Source organism: Neopelma chrysocephalum, unplaced genomic scaffold, assembly GCF_003984885.1.
Source record: "Neopelma chrysocephalum unplaced genomic scaffold, ASM398488v2 Primary Assembly neopelma1_23, whole genome shotgun sequence".
Lineage (NCBI taxonomy): Eukaryota > Metazoa > Chordata > Aves > Passeriformes > Pipridae > Neopelma > Neopelma chrysocephalum.
Window position 1 is genome coordinate 18,070,082 of NW_020897691.1, and position 27,516 is coordinate 18,097,597.

General features: G+C 40.1%; 1 protein-coding gene across 10 annotated transcripts in view; it reads left to right on the forward strand.

The window, feature by feature from the left end:
• Window positions 1-27,516, forward strand: part of TIAM2 (T cell lymphoma invasion and metastasis 2) — a 195,245-nt gene that overhangs the window by 93,017 nt on the left and 74,712 nt on the right. For 8 of the 10 annotated variants that reach the window (XM_027688776.1, XM_027688752.1, XM_027688822.1 and 5 more), the window contains 5 exons: window positions 8,386-8,495; window positions 9,557-10,768; window positions 17,184-17,619; window positions 23,102-23,274; window positions 24,299-24,523. In XM_027688776.1, the coding sequence (XP_027544577.1) occupies window positions 9,563-10,768; window positions 17,184-17,619; window positions 23,102-23,274; window positions 24,299-24,523 (2,040 nt within the window). In that variant the 5' untranslated portion in view covers window positions 8,386-8,495; window positions 9,557-9,562. Of the gene's footprint in view, window positions 1-1,219; window positions 1,239-8,385; window positions 8,496-9,523; window positions 10,769-17,183; window positions 17,620-23,101; window positions 23,275-24,298; window positions 24,524-27,516 lie in introns of those variants that run through there. The other 2 variants (XM_027688821.1, XM_027688771.1) reach the window with 2 other exon arrangements.

The following is a 27,516-nucleotide window of genomic DNA, read 5'->3' on the forward strand; positions in this document are numbered from 1 at the left end:
CCTCTAGAAAAGAGTTCTTGGTGGTTATCTGTCAAACTCCATTAGCCTGAACTGCTAAATAAACCAGTGCTGGGATTATTTTACAGCTTTGCAATGACAGGGCTGGATTTTTTTTGAGGAGAAGTATGAGAAAGTATGATAGTACTATGGTTTCTGTAACGTTAAAGTGACCCTTCCAATACAGTATGTTGAATAATCCCTCAGAATCTTTTATTTTTTTTTATTATTCTGTCTATTCTTGGTAATACTTAAAGTGATTTATGACAAATAGCGTAGCCAAGCAAGGGTGTTATGTTTGTGTAGTGTTAGAGGAAAAAGTTTCAGTCAACATTACTACCAATACTGAACTGGGATGGTATGGAGAACCAAAGCTTCTGTATCTGGCAGAGGTAGGTCCTGCACAGGTTGTCATCTTTCTATGTAGATTTTCAATACATAACTGTACACCAGTTGTGAAAATGCTGTGTTCTGTGGCACAGACAAAATAAAAAAGGGGCAAATGCCCAAGAAATGGAGCAGTGTCTTTCACCCCTTCCCTTTTTGTTTTTTTTTTTTTGTTTTGTTTTCCTTTCTTTGTTTGTTTGGGTTTTTTGTTTGTTTTGGTTTTTGTTTGTTTTTGGGTTTTTTTTTGTTTTGTTTTGGGTTTGGGTTTTTTCATTTTTTTTGTTTGTTTGGTTTGGTTTGGTTTTGTTTTTAACAGGAGTGATTAATTGCTTGTGCAACACAATCAAAGTTTGCAGCTTTGTTTATGCTTGTTGCTGATGTGGTCACTGAGCTAATTTTGTACACTGGTGACTTCATTCTGATAATCATACATTTCTTTCCCTTTAGGGTGGATGATTTGATAATGTTATTCAATGTATACCAAGTTACAATTTGGAAGCAAGGGCTGGAATTTTTTTTATCTGATCACCTTCAATGGGAGAAGGGTATCCATGTACCATGGAAGAGAGGACCGTCTGAACAGGGCACTCTGTAGCTCTGAAGCTGCAAAGCAAATTTTTTAGTGGGGAAACATAATCCTCAGTGTACTCTTATTGTTCTTTTAATGTATGAGTAACATGCTGGTACTACAGGGGTACAGGAAAGGAGGCCTTAAGCTGTGTTACTGCTGTAGAACTCTTGGCATGCAAAAATCAAGATCTGCTTTCAATTTTCCAAGGAACTGTGTCTCAAGTTTACTTTCAGTGTCTAAATCCTAGATCCTCTATCCTCTTCAGGAAGTCTCAGAGCCAAAGGTAGGAAAGCATTTACTTTAGAATCTACACCCTCGGGTGTTTATGAATGTGTAAACTGAGAGTAGAAAAGACCATCACAAACCTGACGCGGTTTCCGCCTCCCAGTTGTGAAGTGGACTGTGTAATAGGTGACAGGCAGGGAGTCCAGCCCCTGTCCCTCAACCTGAAACACACTGTTCTGCCAGTTGCTAATGGAAGTTTTTCTCTGGTGTCAAGGGTTAAGAGTTGGTCCAAAAGACTTGGAATGTGTTATGCCAAAAAGAACCTTTGTGAGCAGAATGTGTTGATGTTCCTGTCTTGGATTTTTCATCCTTTCTGCCATTTGCTTCTTCTTTTGGTAGGGTCTGTGGGGCTACTCAAAGTATGGCGTTTTGAGCTTAGTCCAAAAATAACCTTTCTCCTATCTCCTCCAAAGCTGATGTTTTGGCACCTACAGTTTTGGGTGGGTATGCGTGAGAGAATATTCTCATAGCTACCTGCCAACTCTGGTTGTATTTGATAGGATGAGGTGGTTACTACTAGAAAAGACAAGAAAGGAGAAAAGTAGATGTTCTTGGCAGAGCTTTGGGAATCCTGGTTTGACCAGAAAGCCCCAGTCTCCCCTCCTGTTGTTTTCATAAGTGAGGAGGGCTGAGGCAGAGACCTCTTCAGGAGTTTGTCCAGGTGAAGACTGCAAATTTGAGCTCAGTCTCCACAGCTCAGGATGGGCAGTGATGCTGGAGCCCAGTCCTGGCTCCTTTCAGGTGCACCATGCTCTCCACCTGAGGCCTCAGGCCTTGAAATCCCTTGAAAGCACCGTGTTAATCTGCATCAGGACCTGCCAGTATGCTTACAGCTGGAAGTAGGTTGAGAAGAAAAGACCTTTCAGATCACTGAGTTCATTTCCCCTTCCAGGGCAGGAAATAGACCCTTTGACATATCAACTCTTTAACTACTGCAGCTACTGCACTGAGCGAAGATGTCGGCTGGCACTCCTGGTGGTTTGTTTTTTTTCAACAAGCTTAATAGCTTTTGTTTAAATGGAACTGCACTTTAGCCATTGTGTATAAATTCAATAACATTTACAAATGGTGAAATTTGTTTTTGCTGCCAAAGAAAAATAAGACCCTAGAGATTTAGATTGTATCAGCACTGGTGTAATATGATAAGGATCTTCAGGCTTGACTCTACCTTCCATATTGCACTAGCTTGAAAGCTATAAGACTTAATTTAATTAAGCTGCCAGTATCTTGGACCCAGAAGAATTGGGTTGAGTAAAAGAAGGAATCACGTCCCACTTATGGGATGTGTAATTCTGTTGTGATATAACTGTGATGCAGTGTAGACCTGTTGGAATTAATGTTATTTTAAGAGAAGTAACCAGAAAAGGAGATTGTCCTTTTCTTGCTTCAACTGTGAAATTAGAAGTCCATATGCAATGTACTTATGAGTCACAGCATGAAAAGAAGTGTCTGGGGTCATAATGGCTACTTATGTTTAATGAGAAAAACGATTGGCTTTAATTTGATCTGTAAGCTACAAACCAGTTTCTAATACTGGAGGCTAGAACTCTATAGAGACTAATGAGTCAGTGAGGAATTCTGTCTTTAAACTGAATTTTTAATGCAAAATAGTCCTTTTTTTTTTAAATACAGGCATACTTGTGGTGTTTTGGTTTTTCATTCTTTGAATATAGTGATATATAATGCAAAGTATCTTGCCAAGAATACCACAGTATAATTATTATGGTATATTTTTATAATAGGAATGTGATTGAGATTGCAGGAATAAGAAATCTGCTTCTGATTTGTAGAAGCATGTAACCAAAGTGTGTAGTTCTAAAACATACAGTAAATTGTTTCCAGTAAGAAACTCCACATTTAATCCAGCTACAGTGTTGTGCTAACCCGCCCCCTCATTAATTTCACATATCCGTCCATACACAGCCATGCAGGAAGGGGAGGGCAGGTTTACATTCTAGCATTACGTATTACTTTCAGATTAAAAGCCAGAGTAGATTAAAAGTTAATTAAAGCTTCAAACCTGTAATTCTGTATCCTTATAAGAATTCACAAAGCACAGTGATTCTTTTGAAAATTTATGAACACATTAGTATCTGAAAGTTAGTTATATACAATTTCAAAGACTTTGTAAGCCATTTAAAATTGACAGTGTTTTAACCATTAGGTGAAAGGGGATGTAAAAGTAGTTTGAGAGAAAGGGTAGGAATTGCTCAGGCAATTAAAACAAACAAAAAAACAACACAAAAGGCTTTTCCTGATGTGAAAACCCACTAGCGTAGTTGATGTACATCAAAACATGCAACATTTCTAACTTGATCTGCCATTAAAAGAAAACAAGTTGGTAATTTCATATAAATGAGGGGATTCTCTCTTTCCTTTTTTTAATTACTTTGAAATACTTTCAGATTCTCCACTACCTCAGCTCCTCTAATCCTGATGACAGTCTCTTGTGGTGCACTTATGAGCCATACACTCAGCTGTGTATGTAAAGACCTTGGCACTGCACTTTCTCCTCTCCATGCCTTCCTGCTCCACATGTGCAGTCCAGAGGTGCCATCGTGGCCCTCCTCTGTGGTTGGGAGTATTTACCTGCCCTTGTAGAAATACAATTTTTAAACACAGCAGAAAGCACATGACTCCTCTTGCTTCATCACTGGAGAGTAGTTGATGAGATACACTCTGCCCTTAATATATAAAGGCCCTTTGGAAAAGTAATTATGTCACTGCAGAGTGAGTTGAAGCTCTGCCTTTCTTTGGCAGATGTTTATACCCATGTGGGTGGCTGTGAAGGACTGTGCCCAGTGGCAGGTACTCCTGGTACGAGTCCTATGCCCTCTTGAAAGGAACTACTCTGGTGCAGGTAACAATCCTCTTGTTGGTGAAGAAAGTCTGAGGAGGTTGTGACACATGGTTGCTGCTTAAGCTACAAGTCAAAAATAAAATACTTGGTTAGTTTCTTTCTTTCTTTCTTTCTTTCTTTCCTCCCTCAAGAAAAGGCTTTCTTGAAATGTTTAAACAGCGTCCTGGTGTGTCACTGTGAAGAACTGAGAAGATGGGGGTTGGTCGCTTCTCCCAGGTAACAAGTGAGAGGAACAGAGGAAATGGCCTCAGGTTGTGCCAAGGGAAGTTTAGATTAGATATTGGAAAAAAAATTCTTCATTTGAAAGGGTGGTCAGGCATTGGAATAGGCTGCCCAGGGAAGTGATGGGATCACCATCCCTTGAAGTTCTCAAAAGGCATGTGGGTGTGACAGTATGGTTTACTGGTGGACTTGTCAGTGCTGGGTTAACAGTTCAACTCCATGATCTTAGAGAGATTTTCCAACCTTTATGATTCTATGTGGATCTTATTTTATAGGGACAAGGCAGCTAACTCTAGCTCTTACCTATTTTTTTAGCTCTTAATCTAGCTATTCTTTTAAATGCCTTTTCCTTGTTAATGATAGGAAGTTTTAAATTTAACCTCTTCTGCTGTGCATGAAGATTTTTGTTCCTGATAACACTGGAGACTCTCATTAGTTCCTACATTTCTTAATGAGCCTTCACTCAGTGGTGCCTGTTTGATGAGATAATGTTATCCTCCTCTAGACCAATCCATTCTGTTCTCTTTTTTTTTTTCATTTTGTCATTGTTTTTGCCACTTTTGCATGGATGCCATGTTTAGTAAAGTAAGAATCAACTTCCCTGTAAGTCTTCAGTAGTTTTATGAGGAAGTTCAGCAGGGATTAAATGGTTAATTGTAGATCACTTATTATTCATCTGCCAGTGAAGGTTGGTTTTAACCAGCCACCCAGAGGAATTAAAGACATCAAAATACATCAGAGAGATAGCTTTGGTACATGTGTTTGTCTCATGAGGGTAACTTCTTGATCCAGGCTAAAGTTTAACCTTGCTAGGATTGACGTTAGTTGAGCTTCTCCAATGTCCTGGGTGGTGAGTCTCAGTCAGGGAAATCTGATGAACCTCCCTAGGAAGGGCATAGTCTCTTGCCTTTTTGTAACTGGTATATGACCACTGTCCGATGCTGACTGTGGCTGTGGAGCATTCAGCCTGGCTCTGTGCTTGCTTCCCATCTAGAAGCTTGACATTTTCTGACCTGTAGTTTTAGAGAGTCTCAGGCTGGTTAGTGTGACTAGTATGGGAAGCAGATGTCTGACAGTAGCAAAACTGTGTTTGGTATGTGTTCCCGCTGTAGCAGATGAAAGTAGTGCAGGAGCCCTTATCCCTTGACTCAGATCTTCCACCAATTCATAATGCAATATTTCCTTGTTATATCTCATATGCAAACATAGTACGGGGATGTTATTGCTCTGATTCGGTTTTGCTTTCAATATGGTTAGTGAGTCAAGTTGGTACATCTCTGAGAGATTAAGACTGGAAAGTAAAGCACCCCTGCAATTGCTGAGCACTACTTGTATGTGTGCTCATCTTAATCTAAGAAAGTAATTTTCTCGTCTAGCTTTCATAAAGCAGCCTAGCTGTCGTGGTAATAATTAGGGAGTATAGGTGGCAGGCGCTTTTCTGGAATGATGCCTGAACTCATGTGTTTATGTTTTAAGTAAAAAAAATCTAGGAGAACTTTACATTGAGAAGCCCCAAGGTGGGGAAATGCATTTTTAGCTCTAGGGTTATGACTGGTGTTAATGGTTGGGTGTGGTGGGGATGGTGGGGTTCCCGGATTAGTATGTTTGCATAGCTGGGTTTTTCTGAATGTGTCAAGGGGAACCAGGGTGAAGACTGAAAACTTCTTTTTTAAGGAATGTGGTTATAATTGAAAGCAAATACACTCTTAATAGTCATCTTCAGGCACAGTGAGCTGCTTTCTAATTATGCTGATTATAATTGCTGAAAATATTCATAGAAACTGGTTTTGCTCACAAGAAGTATTCATCCCTCTGCATAGGAAGTGAGAAAAGCACCTTGTCTTCTGCAGTGGTAGGTTACTGTGAGAAAAATAGTGGAAGCTGAACTCTGGGCCCTGCGCGGTAATTTCCAGGGCTTCCACAGATCAATAATGTAAAACACCATGAGTGTTTGGAGTGAGCACAGCCAGAGTTTGTACATGACCACCACCCAGGCCCTGTGTCACACTACCTTTGGGTATAAGCTAGCTTGCTCTGCTCCTGCTTCACCAATTGGAATTAGCAGAAATAAAATTGTTTCACACAAATGTGAAGCAAGCAAAAGGCATGACAGCTGATTTCCAGGGTGATGGCCTTTGTGCAGCTTCATAGATGCCCCAATGGGCTATCACAGCGTGCGTGGATGTTGAACCTATCATAGCTTTCTGGATGGCCAGAATGCTGAGGAAAATCCCTGGGGGCTATTTCTATGGGATTTATTGACTGTTCTGTTGTAGTGCAGACTGATTCCTGCACAGACTGAGACACTGTTTTGTAGACATTGTACCCTGAGATAAATTAATTCGTTCATCCATTATGTGGCCTGTATATGGGATCAGACATGTACAATGGACCCTGGTAGCAGCAACTCAAGCCTTAATGAATTGAATGTCTGTCTTTTGAGTTTCACAACAGCAGCTTGCTTACTACCTACTCTGTTAAAAGGATTACCTAACCATTGCACAATCACTATGGAGACCAGGTGGTCTTTTTGCCTGTTTCTTTAGACAAATTGTGTTCAGTGTTTCCTTATGAATAGATATAAGCCCTTCAAAGCCCCCTTGTTGAATGTACTTTCTGCTCCCAGATGAAGAGTTCTGAACATAAACTCATTGCTTGTTTGTGGTCTGTGCCTCTTAGATATAGGAATGCAGTTTTGCTGGGTGTTCGCAATTTGTTCAGCAGCTTGGAGCTTAGGAAGTTTGTGTGTTTTCTTCTGTTAACTTTGAATCAATAGTCTTTTGTTCAATCAAAGTTGTATATGACACTTTAAAAACTGTTTACATAAAGGAATGCACTTAGCAGCATAGGCAAATCAATCCTGCAAGGCAAGCGTGTCATAAATAGCAACCTTCCAAACTGTTGGAGAGAATAAGCAAATTAAACAGATTTTTTTGAGTGTAGGATGAAAGTTCTGTGGCTGATCTGTTTTATCAAATATCTTCGTGATAACAGCCGTGAATTTGTCTTTATAGGTCTTTAGCATCTCTATCATGACATTCTTTTCTAAGTAATTTATTTGCTAACCTTTTTCTAGGCATGCTGTTAAGACTGTTTTTGGTTCTAGTTTGCAACCTTTACCTTTGTTTTTGGTAAGGTTAGCAAAATACCTAGGTTACCAGTGAATTAATTTAAATATCTTCAAGGTTCTTATACAGTGAATAGCCACAAAAAGAGCAAAATCCAGCATGTTCAAATCAAGTAGGTACTCAATTGAAAACGATGAAGAGTAGCCACGGAATTTAGGCAGAAAAGAATAATTTTGATGGTAGTGTATTAAGAATGGTTTCTAGCTGTAATGCATTTTCCAAAACTGAGTCTAAGATGTTGTTCAACTTCTTTTCTACTAATGTTTCAATCCCTACACTGCTGGTGTGTTCTTTGATCCAGCTTTGGTTCTTTTGCTGTGAGTTGCAGCATTTGTGTGCCAAGTAAAGAGCTAGTATTTTCAGAGTGTTAGGAAGAACTTGGGTCTTGTTACCTTTGGGTGTATGCAATGCTTGGTGCTGCCTTTTTCTTGTTTTACTGGCAGATTTACTTAAAATCAGAAGAAACCTAAAGAGGGGGGTTACTGGGTGGCTGCTGGAGTGAATTGCATGGTGGCCTTTTGCTGCAAAGGTCATAGTTGGAATCCAGGCATGGGAAAGGATAAACAGATGCTGTAGGACATTGCTCTGATCAGTTTGGTCCACATTGTAATGGATCACTGCACAATCCTGCCAACTGTAATTGGTCTTCCAAAACAAAAACTAGAGGGGGCTCAAAGTTTATCTTTACTTGTCAGTGAGAGGGGAGAAAGACAGAATTAGAAAATAAGACACTTAGTGACTTATTTGTACTAATTCAATTCCAATTGTTAGAGTATGTTTATAAAAATGTGTATCTTAAGTCCAGGAGTCCACTTCACCAACCTTCTCCGTTTGTAAACTCTGATTTTTTTTCTTATTCATTATGCTTACAGTTGGAGTAAAATCTAAGTTCTATTTGACTGAAAACCTTTTTTTGTCTTTTTGGTGTTTTCTAGGAAGGCTGCATGCAACTCCATCCTGGGTTTGGCAAGCGTAGTAACTGGCCACGTAGACAATGCAGAGCATGCTAACTGCTAACCGCGCCCACGTTTGAGTGATCCTACAGGTTTGCTCCTTGTTTCATACTATACTTTTAATCTATAAGTGCTCAGAGCTAGAAGTAGGGATGTCAAAACACGTACAAACCCTAGAAGATAAGAAGACTGTGCTTTCACTGTAGCTTATTTTGATGAAATTTTAGTGAGGTGGCAGTGTATTCTCCTACGGGTGATAGTCTGAGATCCAATGTATAAAGCAGCATAGTGCCAATGGAAAAAGCACATTAATGTTTTTTCTGTAAATTACGAACAGTGGAGATTCACTACGAGTAACAAAAAGGAACAGAACATTTTTTTTACTTTGGGGTGCACTTCATGTAGGTTTGAAATCTTCAGTCACCTCACTGGGGCAATGTAACTGCTCCACTGTGTGCCATTCACTATGAATTCTGTGAAAAGCTGAAGAGCGTTTTACTAAGTGAACTATCAAACTGCGCTGTGCTGAATGAACATAATGCAGTTTTGTGCTGTAGTGGAAGATGAGGCTATTTGCTAACTGAGTTATTTTTTGTTTGATTTTTGGCATGGTTTTTTTTCCTTTCTCCTAGATTAACTCTATTTAAACACAAAGCTGGGGTTTACTGAACATTTTATTGAGGCAACACTTGGTTGCACAGAAATCAGTCAAGCTGAAACTGCAGTGGGCTTTCCTCCTGGCAGAAGGGATTTCTCTGAAAGTACAGTTCACTCTACATCTAAGTTATGATTATCTTGCTGTGTCTCTTTCATTATACCGTTGTTCTTGGGAGCCAGAGATTTTGTAAGTTATAAGGATGTTGCCAAGTGTGTGGGTGGAGAAAGGTGTTGACATGATTTCAATGGAGTTAGATTCCAGCTTTATAACAGCAGGGTAATGAACCATACAGAGAATAGACTTTCCTAGGCTGCCCTTAAAATAAGTTCAGTTATGAATTTAATGTTGTAAATGGCTATTTAATGGCTTTTTTTGAAACAATTGTTTCATATCATTTTTTAAATAGGCGTTTTCCTGTGTAAAGGGTAAAAATGGTCTGTTATTATTTGCTCTGTCTTCTAGCCATTGTTTCTAATGAAACTCTTCTTAGCTTAGTGGAAAATGGGGAATTCAGAAAGCCAATACAGTCTTCAGGGATCAAAAAGTCATGCTGCTGCTACAGCTGGTGCCAAGCAGAAGCCTTGCTCTCTGAAAATTTGCAGCATTCATGCTAAAGATGAAAAGTCTTGCTCTGTGCATGGATGGGGACATACCAGCAGTGGCTCAAACTACAAATCAAGGTCCCTTGCCAGAAGCTGCCTTTCACACTTCAAGAGTAGTCAGCCTTATTCATCCAGGCTTAGTGACACTGTGATGAAGGTCCCCAAAAGCAGTGCCCATGCCAAACACAGGACAAATGCCTCAGGGGACTACTGCCAAGGAAATAATGGAAATAATGCAATGTTTTTGCCAGAGAATGGTTTCCACTATGTTGGCCTTCAAGCTGGAAGTAATCATGCTGCCTCTCGAGAATGCAATGGCCACATTTTAAATTGCTATGGAAAGAATGAGAGTCTTGCATCGACCTCCCCATCAGAGGACAGGAAGAGTCCCAAAGTTCTCATTAAAACACTGGGGAAGTTGGACGGGTGCCTGAGGGTCGAGTTCCAAAACAGCAACAACAGCAAGGTACCGACAGAGGAGTCCAGTGGACCAGTGCAGTTGCTGAGATATTCACCTGCCTTGGAATCTAAGCCAAATAACCTGCTGGATGTCAGGAGGAACTCTAGTGCAGACTGTTCTTCAAGCCATCGTCTGTCACCTACTGATTCAAGGCTTCGATCTAGTAAAGGAAGCTCCCTCAGCTCCGAGTCTTCATGGTATGACTCTCTCTGGGGAAATGCTGGGGACATTAATGAGCTGGATGGTTCATATTTGACCAGGAGCACTCCAGATACAAGCATTCGTGCCAGTTTCCCAGCAAGTGAAAACAAGAAGTCCTTCAACCAAAGTTCATCTCTTTCCTCACTTCGAGATCTCTATAAGGATACAAATTTGGAAAGCACTCCTCCACCTGGGATCAGGCTGTCTGATGAGTATATTGACACTCCTGGTAGCCTAAGCAACCGTGTTTCATTTGCCTCAGACATTGATGTTCCCTCCAGGGTAGAGCAGGGAAGTCCTGCACGTTACACCTCCTACACACTCCCATGCAGGAAGTCTAAACCTCTCAGTGAAGATGCATCCAAGAAGGATACATTAAAAAACCGAATGCGACGCATCAGTGACTGGACAGGAAGTCTGTCAAGGAAGAAGAGGAAGCTGCAGGTATGTACAAACCCCAGCCTAAGTGTCTGAAAAGTGGTTTGTAGATTCCTCTTATAAGCATAGTGATTGCATCTTGTTTGTCTTTCTTGCAGGATAATTACTTGCTTATCTCTTTTAGTAATTTACGGAATTCTGAAAAGTACTGCATCCCTGGTGCTGTCTGAAATGTCAACAGCAAGAAAAGATATATGTTTGTGCGTGCAATTTTGCCTTCTTAAGTTAACTCCAATCTTTGCAGCCTAATGTCTCAGTGAATTTGCTTTTGAAATCATTGCATTACTTAAAAAGTGACTTGGGAGTTTTTAAGACATCTTTTTGTTTCAACTATGAAAATATAATGCTATATATATATGTGCTATGAATCAGCATACATTGTCTGAAGAGTGTGGAAGGAGCAGTAGAAGGAGGACATTGTAACTATCTTTGCAGATATTCCCTGTCTGTGTTACTGGCTTCACCACTCACTGTGGTTTCACTATTGATCTGTCTCTAGCAAGGCAAGCAACTGTATTGCCCAGAGCTGCTGGTTCTGCCTCCACCTCCTCTGAAGACATTGCATGGAGCAACCTCCTCCTCCTCCCTGTGTGTCAGCTTAGTTAGCCACATGGAAAAGCTTGAGTTGCCATCTGGCTCACTGGGAGATGGTAGTGTGAAGAAGGAGATGGGAAGAGGGCAAGAGGGAGGGAAAGGATGTTTCCTAGAAGGATTTAAGACTAATCCCATTAATAGGACTTTAGAACGCCTCTGGTCAGGAATGAAATTCTCATCTCTAGCTGTAGGCCCCACAATTGGGCTCTTTAAATACCAGACTGTGCCTGGACTCTGCACATGAGTTTGCAAGCTGAAATGGAGGCCAGAGACCTATTTTGGTTTTGGTTTGGATTTCTTTTTTTTTTTTATTTCATCTTCCCCAGTGTTTCTCATACAGGTACAGTGACTGTGCTTCCCTAAATGAAGGGTGCTCCCTTTCAGCAACATTGAGGAGGTTCTGGCCACTTCAGAAGTTAGCAGAGAGTGAAGGGAACACCCACTTCTTCAACTTAGGCAGCAGCTAAGCAGTAGATCAAAATACATGCTTTGTGGGGCATGTAGAGCAAACACTGTCTCCTGTGCTGGAAATTCAAACAGATATTGTGCTTAACAGGCATCTGTCATTGCAATGTAAAACTGTCAGACTCTTAGGCTGAGAAATGAGGTTTGCCAATGTGGATCCTAGGTAGCAGCTACAGAACTGGGAAGTGAAAATGAAAGCCGTTTATTTGGAACACTTCTTTTGTGAGTTGCTCCTCATGTGTTTTATCAGATGCTATCTTTTCCCTTCTTACTCAGCTGTGAAAGAGAAGGCAGAAAAAACTGGAATCATGGAGGAGCCTCAGTGCTGTGTTCCAGGATTCTTCACTGATTTCAACATCTCTAGCTGTTCTGGATTTTACTGCCAGGCTTTACATATGATTTCTGCATCCCAGACCTTTGCCATGTATTACTTAGTTATGACATTTTCAGAATGGTATTTGTGGTGTGCGATTCATAGCTGTTTTGAATTCACTGTGCAGTGAACTGACTTCAGACACAGCAAGGAAGTTTGGCTGGTGAGATTACATCAAGCTTGAATCAGATTCTGGTAGAGGGAGAACAGCCCTAGCTCCAAAAATGGTGGTTTCTTAGAAAAAGGCATAGGAAATGGTTAGTCACTGATTTTAATCAGACAAGTATCCAGCAACAGGAAGGACAAGAGGGAAGTAGTGAATGTTTATAGTTTTGAAGTTCCTTGTGAGGCTTGGTCAGTTCCTTTCCATCTTGCATGCTTTGAGTAAACTGCTGTCTCTTCAGGGGTTTGCTGTGTTGTAGTTTGGTAATGATGGTACTCTCACTGGGCCCTTTGGCTTAAAAATGCCGAAATATCATGAGTGGTCATGATTTGTTAGATGGTTAGTCCTGTTTGCAGGACTGTTCATCTCAGCAACTGTGAGCCTCTGTGCCTTGCTCTGAACATTGTGTCCCTTCATCATTACATTACTAGGAACTGAATATGAGTCACTTGGGCTGAACGTAGGTGAAAGCTGGAATATTTCCCTGTAAGTGGGCCTAAGTGGTGGTGCTGGCTGGGTGGATAGTCCCTCCAGCTGCCCCAGTGAAAACAAGTCAGCCAAGCTGCCTGCTTCATGGGGATGCAGGACCAGGAAGCACAGGTTTGGGATATTGAGGCCAGACCCTTGACTCTAGAAAGGCAGTGGAATTTAATCCTCTTTGTGAATGAATTGCGGCTTAAACACAGGTAGGCTTTTCCCCATCTCGAAGGCTCTTTCCAAACCCTCTTACTCTGATGCTTGCTAACTGGCAGAGTAATTGTAGTACTAGCCAGTGTTTTCTGATGTCATTATTGCCTGCGACATTGTTTTTTTTTTCCCTATTAATTAATCTGTTATGATTTATTTAAAGGGAGAAATGATATCTTTATTTGGCCAAAATTTAGGGGGCTATGCAGACTCTCCTTGGTCTCCTGGGTTAAGATAGGAAGTCTGTTTCCTTTTCCTTCTGGCACCCTTCCTCTGCACCTGTTTTAAATCATCCATAAACAGATTTGCATATGGGATATTCCAGAGGAGTCCTTGGCTGTGCCCTGTCCACTTACTTGAATGTTTCCTTATGTCTGACTTGATCTGATATATCCTGGAATTCATAGAATCATAGAATCAACCAGGTTGGAAAAGACCTCTGAGATCATCAAGCCCCACCCTTGATCCAACACTGCCGTGGTTACTAGACCATGGCACTAAGTGTCACATCCAGTCCCATTTTAAAAACCTGCGGGTACGGTGAATCCACCACTACCCTGGGCAGCCCATTCCAATGCCTGATTACCCTCTCTGTAAAAAATTTCTTCCTAATATCCAACCTAAACCTCCCCTGTCAGAGCTTAAGACTGTGCCCTCTTGTCCTACTGCTGGTTGCCTGGAGAAGAGACCAACCCCCACCTGGCTACAACCTCCTTTCAGGTGGTTGTAGAGAGTGATGAGGTCTCCCCTGAGCCTCTTCTTCTCCAGGCTAAAAAACCCCAACTCCCTCAGCCTCTCCTCATAGGACTTGTGCTCGAGTCCCTTCATCAGACTCGTTGCTCTTCTCTGGACCTGTTCCAGCACCTCAATATCCTTCCTGAACTGAGGGGCCCAGAACTGGACACAGTACTCCAGGTGTGGCCTCACCACTGCTAAGTACAGGGGAAGAATTACTTCCCTTTGAGCTTGCCTTTCTAATAATGGTCTTGTGTAAGGACTTGCAGTTCATTCTGTTCCATGACCCAGGTTTTATTGCATGAGGGTGTCCTAAAGTGTTCTCTCAATGCATCACGGATACTCTACTGAAGAGCATGTCCTCATTTAGTTTAGTCCATGCTGAAGTGGCATTGGGACGATGCTATATCATAATACGCTATGTGTGAGCTGCAAGGTGTATGTGATGCATGTGAGACCTGTGGACAGAATTTAGGCAGACTTGCTGCACAGTCAGTTACTGCTATAGGTGGTGGTGCAAACTCAGTATGCAACTCTATAACATGGAGAAAATTAGCAAATTCTGTGTAAAATCAAAATCCAACCACCAGAAACAGCTACTGAAAAAAGTTCTTCAATGAACTCAAATAGCCTCTTTATAGGAGTCATATCTGAAATTTCATGACTTTATAAGCCAAAGCCTTTAAGTGGTATAAAGAGAATGTAAGAGAAAAACACATTGAGTCAACCTCTTTATTTGACTTGAAAACTGGTATTAGATTCTCCTTTTAGCTTGGATCCTAATAAATGTAGCAGACTGCATTGTTTCCTGTGCTGTTCTTTACAGATAATTATTACATGCGTCACTTTGTCTAATTGATATCTTAGCCCCTTAAACTTTTGTATTATCTATAACTATTCCAGAGTGTATCTCAAACATTGAGAGATCTCCTTAAATACAGCTAAGCAGAAACAGTGGTGGTTTTCTATCATCACTAGATGCAACAGAGGGAAAATGGGCAAAAAGTTGCCTGACAGGGAAACCACCTGGAGCAGCAACTTGGGTCAAACCTTTTCAGCGGTGACAGATACTGCTACAGTGACAGCCTCCCCAAGAACCAACAGAGACTGCCTGACTCTGCCAATTCAGTACTTTAAGAAAAGAAAAATACAAGTGATGTTGTCATGGTGAAGTGGATTTGTTTTGGATCCTTTGTCCATTTACTCTACTCTGGTACTTCCTCATTTCTGCACTTTCTGTGTGTGTGGAGAAAACATAGGCTGTGGATAGTGGCTGTTCACGGGCAGGTTGTATCCCACCCTTTTCATTAATGTTTGTGGTTCCAGCGGTGGGTCTTCACAGCAGACACCTTCTTATGTATGTGTCTTGTGTTGTTTCTCTTACTGGTGCTTTGGGACTAAAAGAAATACATATTCTTAATAAGCTGCACGCTAATGTTTTCTAGGGGACACTAGCATTTCCTGGAGAATAGTCAAACAATTAAAATGCAGGATTTTGGCACACAAGTACAGTGACAGTAATTAAAACAAGGGTGGAGAAAGCTGTCAGTTTCTGACTGAACTGCAGATGGGCAGTGCAGTTGTATAATCCATGTTCTACAGTCACTTTGTGGCATTAATGCATTACATGCAGGATTATTTCCTGGTTTGCCACTCCCTGTGTCTATTTTCCTCCCTTTACCATATAAAAAACAGCTAAACCATTGATGTTTAGAGAGTTACTCTTGGAGAACACTCGTTAGCACTCTGAAATAAGATTTGAGGAAGACGCTCCATTATAAGGAGAACTGGATCCTCATCACTAGACAGTGATCTGAAAAGCCAGACTTGAAGTTCAATGCACTATGAGGGAACATGGGTTTCAGTTCAAATTGGCTTTTGTGAGGCCACAGCTAGCAGTGTCCTGCTGCTTTAGAAGCGGCTTGTCTGGCATTGCTTGGGAGGGTGTGCAAACCCACTGTTGTTCTTGGCCGTATGCTGGAGGTCCTGATGCTATCAAAACACAGCACAGCTTTTCCGCTTCAGTTTTGAAGAACATCAAGTAAGAAGCAAAGGAACAAAAAAGTAGTTGCTTTCAAAGCTGCTGGTGAGAACAGCTCACAGGAGACTGATGTTTATTTACTTTGTTCATGTACAGTAGTCTATGAGCAACAAAATGCTTTTAGAGAAGCAGTCTAAACTTGAAAGTATAATAGCTTTATTATTCCTGAGGGTAATAGCTTCACTTCTTGAATCATTTATAGCCATCTCTTCTTTTCTCTTCCCTCACACTTTTACTGGGAAAGGCAACATGTTTTTTGTGTTTTATTTTCTCGTGTCTTGGTTGCTTTTAAATAGCATTGGCAACGCTTGAGTTTGGAAGACAATAAATGGCTTCTTAGGATGGATAGTGTGGTTCTTGACAATGAAGTTAGTCTAAGGAGCTCTGTCTTGGGTAGTACAAAAATCCTTGTCCATCACTGGATCCTGGGAGAGTGGGGAGCAGTCAGCATATTACTGGGAAAGGCTTAAGAAAGAAAAGGTCCAGTCTGGCAACAAGGTCCCATGTTGACAAGCAGTGGCAAGAAAGTCATACCATCAGGCCTGAGTATTCCAAGTAAAATTGGCCAGCCCTCTCAATCCAAGGGATGAAGTTGCATAGTGCAGTAGGAGAAAGGCCCATCAGTGCTTGATGAGATGATCAAGCTCTCAGGGGGTTTCCTGCAAGTCAGAAAATACACACCCCTGCAGTCTGGAGACTGGATCCATGCCAGTCAGCAAGTGTGCCTTTCTATTTTTAAGTCACATATTTTATTAGATTAGATTTTAGTCAATTGATCAATACTAACAATCTTAAAATATTCTCAACTTTTGACCTTTTTTTTGTTGGCTAAGCACAGCTTATATGACAAATGGAAAATGGAGGTAAAATCAGCCTTGCTGTGCAGAAGCTAAATCTAGCCACCTTGCACAAATAGGATAGCACCAAAGTATTGAAAACCCTATAATAATAAAAAATCTATTGTGACACTGTTCCTATTTGGACTCAAACAGGCATGTAAGTGGTGGTGCCTAGGTTTCAGATGGAGGATATAGTTATCTCCTAGAATACCTCAAGTTTCAGCCAGTAGAAGCCACAGTAGTCACTAATGAAATTTGAGATTATTCACGGGTGTAAGAATTTCCAAAGTGCTCAGACTTAGTGGTTAGGTTTTAATGGGGTTCTGCTGAAAAAATTGTGAATGGTGGCACTGGTGGTGTCAGTGGCTGCTGAGGCAAAGCCTATAATGTAATGGTGAAAAGAGGTGGGCCTTGATGAAGGAACTGGAAGTGGTTAATCATGAAACAAGTTTAAATGCCAGATGAGATGTGTCTTTGATTGTAGCTCTACTGACTGATCACTGATAAATTCCTTTTATGCACAGGAGCCAAAGTGTAGAGATGGGAGTGAATACTTAGACAGCAGAATGGACAACTTCAGTACGGACACACTGGCACCATCACAGCTCTCCACCTTGCTGTGGTCACCTGGCTCCAGCCATGTCCTGTCCCAGAGAAGCGAGTCCACCAATGCGGTCAGTAGTGATGCCTTGAGGCAGAACATTTATGAAAACTTCATGCGGGAGCTGGAGTTTAGCAGGATGAACTTGGAGAATACCGAGACCTCATCAGAAACAGAAGACTCCAGTGGCGAGTCCCTCAGCTCCTTGGAGCAGCTGGATTTGTTGTATGAGAAAGAGCAAGGAGTGGTGCGCAAGGCAGGGTGGCTGTTCTTCAAACCCTTGGTGACCTTGCAGAAGGAGAAAAAGCTGGAGCTGGTCACACGGCGGAAGTGGAAGCAGTACTGGGTCACACTCAAAGGTAAACCACCATGTTTATCATTCAGCTTGGCAGCAGCAGTTCTTTCTGTCATGTCTCAGGAGCCTTTCATGCATGCTGGCTTCTGTTAGCAGGTTTAGGGGGATCAGAAAATCATACCTACCTTTGCAAGGTCTACCCACCACTTAAAGTGGAGCATGTGCCTAAGCAGCCCACTGAATTGAGGTGATGCTCAATGTTTCTGGTACTGCACATGCAGCCTTGTGTTTCACACCATAGTGGGAGTTGTTTTGTCTGATTTCCCAGTTCATGTATTCATGCAGAATTGGGGATTTAGAAGATCCCTTTGGATATTTGAAGGTCAAAGACCAAACTGAAACAAAGCTGAGGAAAATACCAAAGTTACACCTCTGTCTTGGAGGGACTCAAAACGTAAGGGTCAGGAGAGGTCACTGGTGCCCAATTCCCTGTCACAGACACATAGTTCCTTAGGCTCTTCTATGAAGTTTATTTAAAAGTAGGGTAGGTTAATTTAAAAAGTTTAATTTATTTCCAGTGCTTTAGGTGGCAGTGTGATGAAGAGGTGAACTCCACATGCCAAAACATTTACACAAAAAAGTATGTGGTTCAGGGCAGAGGAGACTGAAGCAACAGCAGCACAGCAAGGCCTGTGGTGCCCAAGGCATAGTTGCCATGGACCATTCCTAGGACTTGCCGATCTCCCTTCTTTCCCAGGATGGTCTTTCACCTTGCAATACCTGCTCCCTGCAATACCAACCCCTTCTGGCTTTTCGCGTGCCCAGCTTCCCATCTCTCACAGCTACTGCTGCTGTGAAACAGCCCCGTGGGAAGGCAATTCACTAAAAGGGGAGGCTGCAGATGTGATTGTTGTGCTCAGCACTGCTCTCTCCATGTATGTTGATGGCTCGGAGTGTGCTGCAAGAAGTGTATGGATGTCAGGAAGTGTGAGAAGGAAAATAACATCTATTGTGGGAAGAGTGAGTTCATAGGCCTTTTTTTTGAAATTGCATCCAGAGGATTTGCCTTTCAGTAAATATAATGCTAAGTTAATGAGTAGGGAAATGATCAAACTTAATAATTTCCTAGCATATATGGGACTAGAGGAGAGAAAATAACAACTTTCCCACAGGTTGCCCTTTTCAAAATTCTGCGTGGGTGTAGACCTGAAGAAAAATGAACGGCAAACATCAAGTTCTGGTAATGTTGTCCTTGACAGTGCTGATTTAAAAGAAGCAAACTCGCTAGAATGAGGCAATTCTGCCTAACAATTTGGAGACTTGTTATCAAGGGATCAAAATGTAGGCAGTCTTAACAGTTTAAATCACTTACCGTGATCATCAGATAGCATGATTCATGCTTACCAGAAGTGGTAAGGGAAAAACAGTATCTGAATTCCACCCTCTTATTGTGTGTATTTGTGTTACCGAGTATGAATATGAGTTTGATCTACCTCTTCTAAAATTCAGTTAGTTTCTAAACAATCCTATCAAAACTCTAAACTGAAGTGCATTATATACTAGTAGTTCATGTATTTCTGGAATAATGAGGCTTTGGCAAGGAATTTAGGTGCTTCATGTTCATTTTTTTGCTATAAAATTGGTTTATTGGTTACCTTGAACAAGTTACATCCCTTCTTGCTAACTGAATTTCTGCAGCTACAGGAGACGAATAATAAAATTCTTTGTAGAAACCTTTATTAACTTCTAACATTATAAGTGTTAGATACAATGCTTTTTACTTTGATGGTTGATATGGCTGCATTCATGGTGCAGTGTCTCTTCCACTTTGTTAGCTGTTTTAAATATACATTCCTCATTTCCTTGATCTCTTACCTTTATTGTCTTGTGGAGACTTCTGATGCCAAAATAAACTTGCATGTCTGGATATCAAGACATAGTTCTGTTTTTGTAATATGCTATATCAAGATCAAGGCGCTTGCTTTGGTTCTCCTTATACAAGGTTTTGAATAAATCTGTATTTAATTTGTTCTTGAAGTTTAAATAGCCAAGATATTTTAAAGTGTGACTTAAAATAGCCACATATACAAATGGAGAACAGCATGCTTCTTTGTAGTCTCTTGAGATGTGTTTAATTGTAAATATGTTGAAGGCTTACAACCATCTGGTTACCTGCTAGACTTCAATGTATGCATATCCTGAGGCCTCTGCTCTATTTTGAGGGCCACCAAGACCTGAGCTTGAATGGTAATCCCATACCAAGAAAAACTCTCTTTTCCATCTGTCCTGTCTAATTAGCTTATTTTAACGAGGGAAATTGCTTTCCCATTACCCTCTCCCTTCAGTTCAAGTTTTGATTAAAATGCTTGGACAGTAATCAGTCCCGGTGGGTCTGACAGAACTTATGAAGCTAGCTGCTTCCAGGGATCACTTCACTTGACCTGAAGATATACTTGGGGTGCCATACACTTGAGCATACATGTATATCCTTCAAAATGTTTTATTTATGTTCATGTAAACTATCAGTATAAAATATGACTTATCTTCAATTATAGCAAGTAGGGGAAATATAGGAGTTTAAAACAGAGCTTAATATGCAGTTTCCTAAAATGCAGAAGTAGAAGTGGCTGTACATTCCTGCTGCTGCTGAATACAAGAGGAGATGTGGTTTTGTTGGTTTAGTTTGCCCTGTTATGTTCAAATGATTACAGAAGTGCTGTGCCTGATATGCAGAGTGTAACAAACCATGTCCTTCTTTTCCAGCTGCAGAGATCTCCAAGTGTTTCAGTATCATAAAGAAGGTCAAGTGAGGGATGGCAAGGGGAAAGGATAGGACCAGATCTATAGGATTTGTTCTTACCCAAGATATTCTGCCAGACACTTTGGACAGTAATAGGAAAAGGTGCACTGATGTAGTATAGAGACATTTCTGTTTATTGGATTCCTTCATTTGAAAACTTTTCAGTCAACAGATGATTTAATCAGTAACATCTGATATGTGTTTCCCTTTCTCTTGTACCTCTTGTACTTTCATTGACACTGGAGAATGTGATGAAATCCCTCTGATGGATCTCACTTTTCGTACACTTTGGATTTGGATTGTATGAAGACTAGTGTATTCCACCTCATAACTTTTCACAGCAAATGTGTCCCATGGACTCTAGTAGGCCCAGCTTTCCCTCTTATCAGACAGAAGAATCAAAACCCCCCTTGATTTTGGTTCTGATTTCTGATGTTACCTTAGAGGAAGCTCCCCTCAAATTTACACGACTTTGGATGATGTGTCTGGGATTTTTAATGTAGTATTAAGTCTAAATGTTAAAAAATTACTAAAATAAAGGTTGAACTCTGCTTTTACCTAACTAGTTTAAGAGCACCCACCAAGGAAACATTTCTATTTTTCAGCTTTAGCTGTGTTCCCTTGATACATATTTCCTAGGCATATTTGCATGTGCATAAACACAAACAGTGTGTCACATAGATAAAAAATAGCAGCCTGAAAATCAGCGAGTCAACCCAAATTCTCCGTTTTGGCACTGCCCTGTGTTGTGTTGCCTCTTTGATTTAAAGGAAAAACAACAAAAATGGGGCTGGAGAGATGACAATGCTGTAGCCCTAGCAAACTGAGTCCTTGTATTTGTTGAATTTCAAGCCATCTACTGGATACGTATAGGGCTTGCAGCAGTAACATATTCGTGGATTACTAGTGATCATTTAATCCGACTTGCTATGTAATGCAACCATAGGTCTTCTCTAAATTCATTCCTGAATTTGAGCATATATTTTGGAAAAGGCTTGCCTTGCTGGAGAATTTACCATTAGCCTCAGATTTTTCAAACTGCTTAGGTTATCCTCTGTTTTCAAAATGTTTTTGTAGTACCTATCTGGTCTTACTTCTTCCAGGTTAAACATTCAAGTATAGTATAGTATTAATTTATCTTCTAAATTTAAAAAAGTACCAACACCTCTGCTGTTAAACTGTTGTTTCATTTCACAAGGGTGAAGTGAGGGTTACTTATTTTCTCTGGATGTGCAGAGAAATCAGTTGAAATTCTTGAGAAATCTAGTTTATAACTAGGTTATTTTCCTAGAATCATAGAATGGTTTTGTTTGGAAGGGATTTTAAAGATCATTTAATTCCAAACTCCCTGCCATGGGCAGGGACACCTTCCACTGGACCAACAGTGCTCAAAGCCCCATCCAACCTGGCCTTGAACACTTCCAGGGATGGAGCATCCACAACTTCTCTGGGCATCCTGTTCCAATGCCTCACCAATCCACATAATTTCTTCCTGATATCAAAACTAAACCTACCTTCTTTCAGTGTAAAGCCATTACCCAAAAGACATACCTGCATTGGTCAGGAATTGAACCCAGGCCTCCTGCATGGCAAGCAAGAATTCTGCCACTGAACCACCAACACTGGTGTATTGTATTTGTATTTTAGTAATAATAATAGTAATTCTATTTTATAATAATAATATAATAATTCTAATTGTATTTTAGAAGTGGAGTTCAGTCTGTGACTCCTTGAACAGACAAATTGGTGCGTCTCAGAGGACAGTGGATTATAACATGAGGCAGTAAGGAAAGACTGATGGGAATAAAGACAACGGGCCCTTCTTTAGCCAACTTCACTGCCAAAGGCAACATGGCACACTAGTCATACTACTGTGGGCAGGGATCAGGTCTCTTTTGCTGTCCTCCAGAAGTAATTCCACTTGTTACTTGGGGATTGTCATCATCAAGGATGAAGTTTATTTTCTGAATGCAAGTTTCATACCTTAGATAGTACATTATTTACAAGACTGAACATGCTCAAACTCAGCCCCTTTAAACTCTTTTAAATTATTCAGAATTGTCTTAGTCTCCAATTTGCAGTTTAAATTTGAGAAGTTTATTCACTAAGCATGTTTTATGAAGACGAAAGATTCTGCAAATCATTTCAACAAATACAAAGATTTCTTAAATGGCTGTTTTGAGAGAGTTGGTTCAATAAAAAAATTGAGTTGGTTTAATAAAAAAGTACAAAAGCCAGTTTAACTAAGCAGAAGTTAATCTCTTCTACATGCCTTTACTTTTAAATAGGCTGAGCTTAATGATAGAATCACAGAATATTTTGGGTCAGAAAGGACCAACTCCACTGCCATGGGCAGGGACATTTTTCACTAGACCAGATTACTCAAACCCCTTCCTACCTGGCCTTGAACCTTTCTATATTGAGGAATATCCTGGTTTATTTTTTAAGTCCATGGATGTTTGTTGTGTGTCTATTAGATTTATTACATCTATTAGTCTTACTGTCTGTTTAAACTTTTCATTGGCAAATTTGTCATTGATTTTGCCTCCTTAGAGGATTTTCTACCTAGAGGATCTTCTGCTTAGAGGATCTTCCTTTTTTACCTTCTTCAGAAGAGGAACAGAATTGATATTCCCTTTCTCTGAAGGGTATCTTAATTCACAAAAACATTAATACAATAGAGTTCAAATGGGAGATCCAGAACTTACTTTCTCCTTATGTTTTTTTGTCCCTCTGAACCGCAAAGGTTGTACTCTACTGTTTTATGAGACCTATGGAAGGAACTCGATGGAGCAGAGCAGTTTGCCTCGGTACGCCCTATTTGCAGAAGACAGTATAGTTCAGTCTGTTCCAGAAGATCCCAAGAAAGAAAATGTGTTCTGTCTCAGCAATTCCTTTGGAGATGTCTACCTATTTCAGGTAACAGGATGCATGCATAACTTTGTAGTTGTTTCTCTTTTAGGATGTGTTTTTGAGTCTGCACATGCATGTATATGATTGTATATGCACACGCACATACACATTATGCTTCTGCCTTTGACTTATAAATAGTAGCATAATCGCACTATTGTACTATACTATTATAATATTAAGTGTATGTTTTGATTTCAGGTATGTGATATTACACCAGTTGGCTTAGTCAATAGTGGTTCAGAAACAAAGATCACAAATCTGCAAGACACTTTTGGTACCTGGTTGATCACAAGATTCTAGAAAAGCACCTTTATTATAAATTTTTTTCACATCTGTTAGCATTCTACCCTTACAGAATGGTGTGCTCAACCCCAAATCTGCTGGCCGTAAAGAGAGTTTGCTTGAGCAAGATACTCAAGAAAGAAGGCTAAAAATAATCTAAATATCTTGGCTGCTTAATTGCACCACTGGAAATGTTAATAAAGAACATTATTATGTGGAACTGCCTCCATAGAAACATGTTGATTCACAGGCACACTTGTACATATCTCCAGAGACACTTTGTGCAGATTGCATTCTCTTTACCTGGATGTCCTCTCTCCAATAACTTGACAGTTTTTAAGTAAGCATACCTCCCTTCAGACCTTACATATAATATCTTCTCTGTGTGTGCTACCTGCAGAAGTGGAGGTTTATCTTTGAAATCTGATAGGTTTTACTTTAATTATTTGGAGGGATGAAAGATACAAGTCACATCTTTCCCACAGCTTATATGGCTCTGTTGTGCTTCTGGGGTGTACAGACCGTACAGGTTTAAGAAGCAGAAGCTGAAGTTTGAAGACAAGTTATGATGGAGTGCAGGAAAGCTTACATTTCCTTTATTTACACAGTTCTAAAGAAAGCCTTATTTCACTCAGTTAAGATAAAGTGTCTAAGATAATGAGAACCGATCAAGCACTCCATATTCTAGAGCTGTTGATTTTTTTTCTTTTATGTTCTCATAATGCTGCACCATTGATTGGTTTCACAGGCGACAAGCCAGACAGATCTGGAAAACTGGGTTACTGCTATACATTCAGCCTGTGCTTCCCTTTTTGCGAAGAAGCTTGGGAAAGAGGACACAGTTAGACTGCTGAAAAATCAAACCAAGAGCCTCTTCCAGAAGATCGACATGGATGGCAAAATGAAAAAGATGGCAGAGTTGCAGCTCTCAATTGTTAGTGATCCAAAAAACAGAAAGGCCATAGAGAATCAGGTACTGGAAACAATATTTTTATGGGAGCATAATTATCATTACTTCTTGCTTTGGGATCTGTTTCTGCATTCTAGGCCTGAGAGTAATTGTCTTGGGGATAGCTGGCATGGTAGTTGTAATTATTGCCAGGTTTCTACAGCAATCCAGAACAGTGAGGGAGGTAGGCTTCTCAAAGACCAATCTGTTTTATGACCACAAAGCTATTTCTTTTCTTTCTGCGAAAATGAAAATGTAATTAATGTTCACTGCTTTATGATATACTTAACTGTTAGTAATATCTAGCTGTTACATTGCATACCACAGAATGTACAGTGTGTTCTGTGAATAATTTAATTTATTATTGAACTGCAGAAGAGATTGAAGTATAGCTACTTAGCAATATTATTCTGCACCTTAAGACAAGACATGAAGAGTACTTAGTCCTTCCTCCAACTTTATTTGGATAGTGGCAGACAAAACCACATACTTCCAGTTGAAATTTAGCCATGACTAATGATCACCTTATTGTCTGTACAGTGGTGAACAAACATGAAGCCTTACTCTGCTCTCACTGCTAGCGTGTGAACCAGGAATCTCTTCACCGATACCCTATGGAAGTATATCTTGCGGTGTTAATGTCTTGCCTGTGTCCCCAGTTTTGCAGGTAGCAACTGGCAAAAGATGTTTAATTAAACATACTTAGCGTTCAGGCAAAGACCTCACTACACAGGGCCTCTTGTGCAGTGAATGTGTCTTAGTAGTTTAGCCTAAAGAAGTCTGTGAACTGAGCTTGCTGTATCTTTTATTTTATTAGACCATTAACAGAAGACATCTGATAATTTGAACTTATTGACTGGTCTTTGAGAGCCCATCCTTACCTGCCTTTCCAGTCAGAGTAACTCTTCCTCTGTCAGTACTTTAGGCTGCACATTATGGCCCCTTAAGTAGCAACCAAAGTTTATTTCCTTTGAACCAATAGCGCATAATTATTTTTCTTTGGTGAGTGAAACACTTGTAGTTTCAGAATTTGATGCTTATAATATTTAAAATTCTTACTGTACTGGTTTGAACTTGATGAAGAGCAAATTGACTGGTACTGATTTCACTGTCAAGCTCTTGTGGCACACTTCAGTCTGAAGCTGTATGAGCAGAGTTCAAATAATAGGCAGTTTTGTGTAGGGATGGTGCACATGTTCATAAGCCCTTTGAGTGCTCAGACATTCATGATTTATTTCCAGGTCACTTTATTTCATGGTCCAGAGTCATGTGAGGTGAACGGAGAAGGAAATAATTAAGCATTCTTTTATTTGAGCAGGTTTTCAGACCTAGAAGAATATACAGATTTCTACAGATTACATGTTACAGCTTGTAACATGTAATGCACTGAGGAAAAACCCTGATGTATATTAACTTAATTTATCCCTTCTCCCATCATGCTACTAGTTGATTTGGAATCAGATGAAGAGTATTAATGATCTGTCTTAATATCTGCTAATTAGATGTTCTGTCCTTGAACAACTGCTGTTGTTTTCCAGCTCTGGAGGAAGTTGGCTTCATTCTGTACAACTGAAATCCATCACTGGGGCTACAGAAGATTTATTTCTGTTAGTCTTCTGTCTATGCCTGTCTCAGAATATTGAATGGGGGCAAACCACTGACACAAAGAATGAAATAGATCATTGCAAACATCCACTAGTTAGCAAAGAATAAATTTATGAGATTTTTCTTCATTCTTGATCTCTTTGATCTCTTTAAAATCTCTCCTTACAATTGCTGAAGTTTTGTTGGCGAAGTTGCTTCAGAGAGAAATCAAGAGATAATTGCGTTTCCTAATCTTCTGATTTGTTGTCTCAGAGATTGGCTTTACAAAGAAAAAAGAAAATCTTGATTTAATTAGTAACCTAGAATTCTTAGTATACTTAATAAGCTAATGATATTGAGAAAACATTATTCCTAAGGGAACAGTTGTATATACATAACTCAGTTTTTTAATAACTGTGGTTGTTTAGTTGTCTTTTGCCCATTTTGATTAAGAAGATGAATATAAATTCTGGGTTAGATTTTGTGTCAATTTGATGGTGTTTTCGGTCATGTGGCAGTTATGATTCCTCCATTCTGAAGTACAAAGTATTGCGAATACTGCACTTTATAAGCATGCCCTGCATTCTGTACTGGAAATTTTCACTAGAGATTTATTTTGGGAAGTCAGTGGAAATAGTGTGATTGACTTCAGGAGGACCATGGTGGTTTTTAATGCAGAAAGATGAGGCATAGTCTTAATTTATTTCCACTGGGAGATTATCTTGGAAATTCTGATTTCTGTAGCCTTTCTCCTTTTCCTTCCTCTTCCTCAGAAAAGCAACCACCCAACCTCAGTTGGCTATTTTCTTTCACATCTGTATTGATTTAAAACCAATACTTCTCTGCTGAAGAATTAAAAATTTAATAAAAATAGGGCTTTACAAGCAAGAAAAGACTTTTCTTGTTTCACAGTTACCATCATCTGAAAGGCAGTTTTACTAAGGAAACCTGGACTTCTAAAGTTGCTATAGGTAGATATTCTTACATGATTCTTTTTGGTGTTAAGCACATGGAATGGAGAAGCTCATCTTGTAAATCTGGTGAATTTGAAGGATATCAATTGATAAAGCCAGTGCTAAGCAGAAGTGCAAACAAAAAAACTACCAGGGAAAATGTTGTTTTTCTATGGAAATCATTATTTTAGAGACTTGATGCTATCCAACAGGTTGGGAAATGTCTTCAACCTTGTGGCTTACGTGAGGGATTCTCTCTATCAGGTTTTACTGGTCCAATAATAATAATAGACTTAGTTTAAGAGAAAATGGCAGCCCTTCACATGGCTATGGGTAATGTTGGTCAGTTTAGAAGAGGTCAGGGAAGCAAGCATCTGCAACAGCAATGTATGTACAGCAGCCACTGCACTGGCAGTGTGGCTGGAAATCTCAAATCTGCACATACTACCACGTACATTTTTATTAGTATGTGAAATAAAT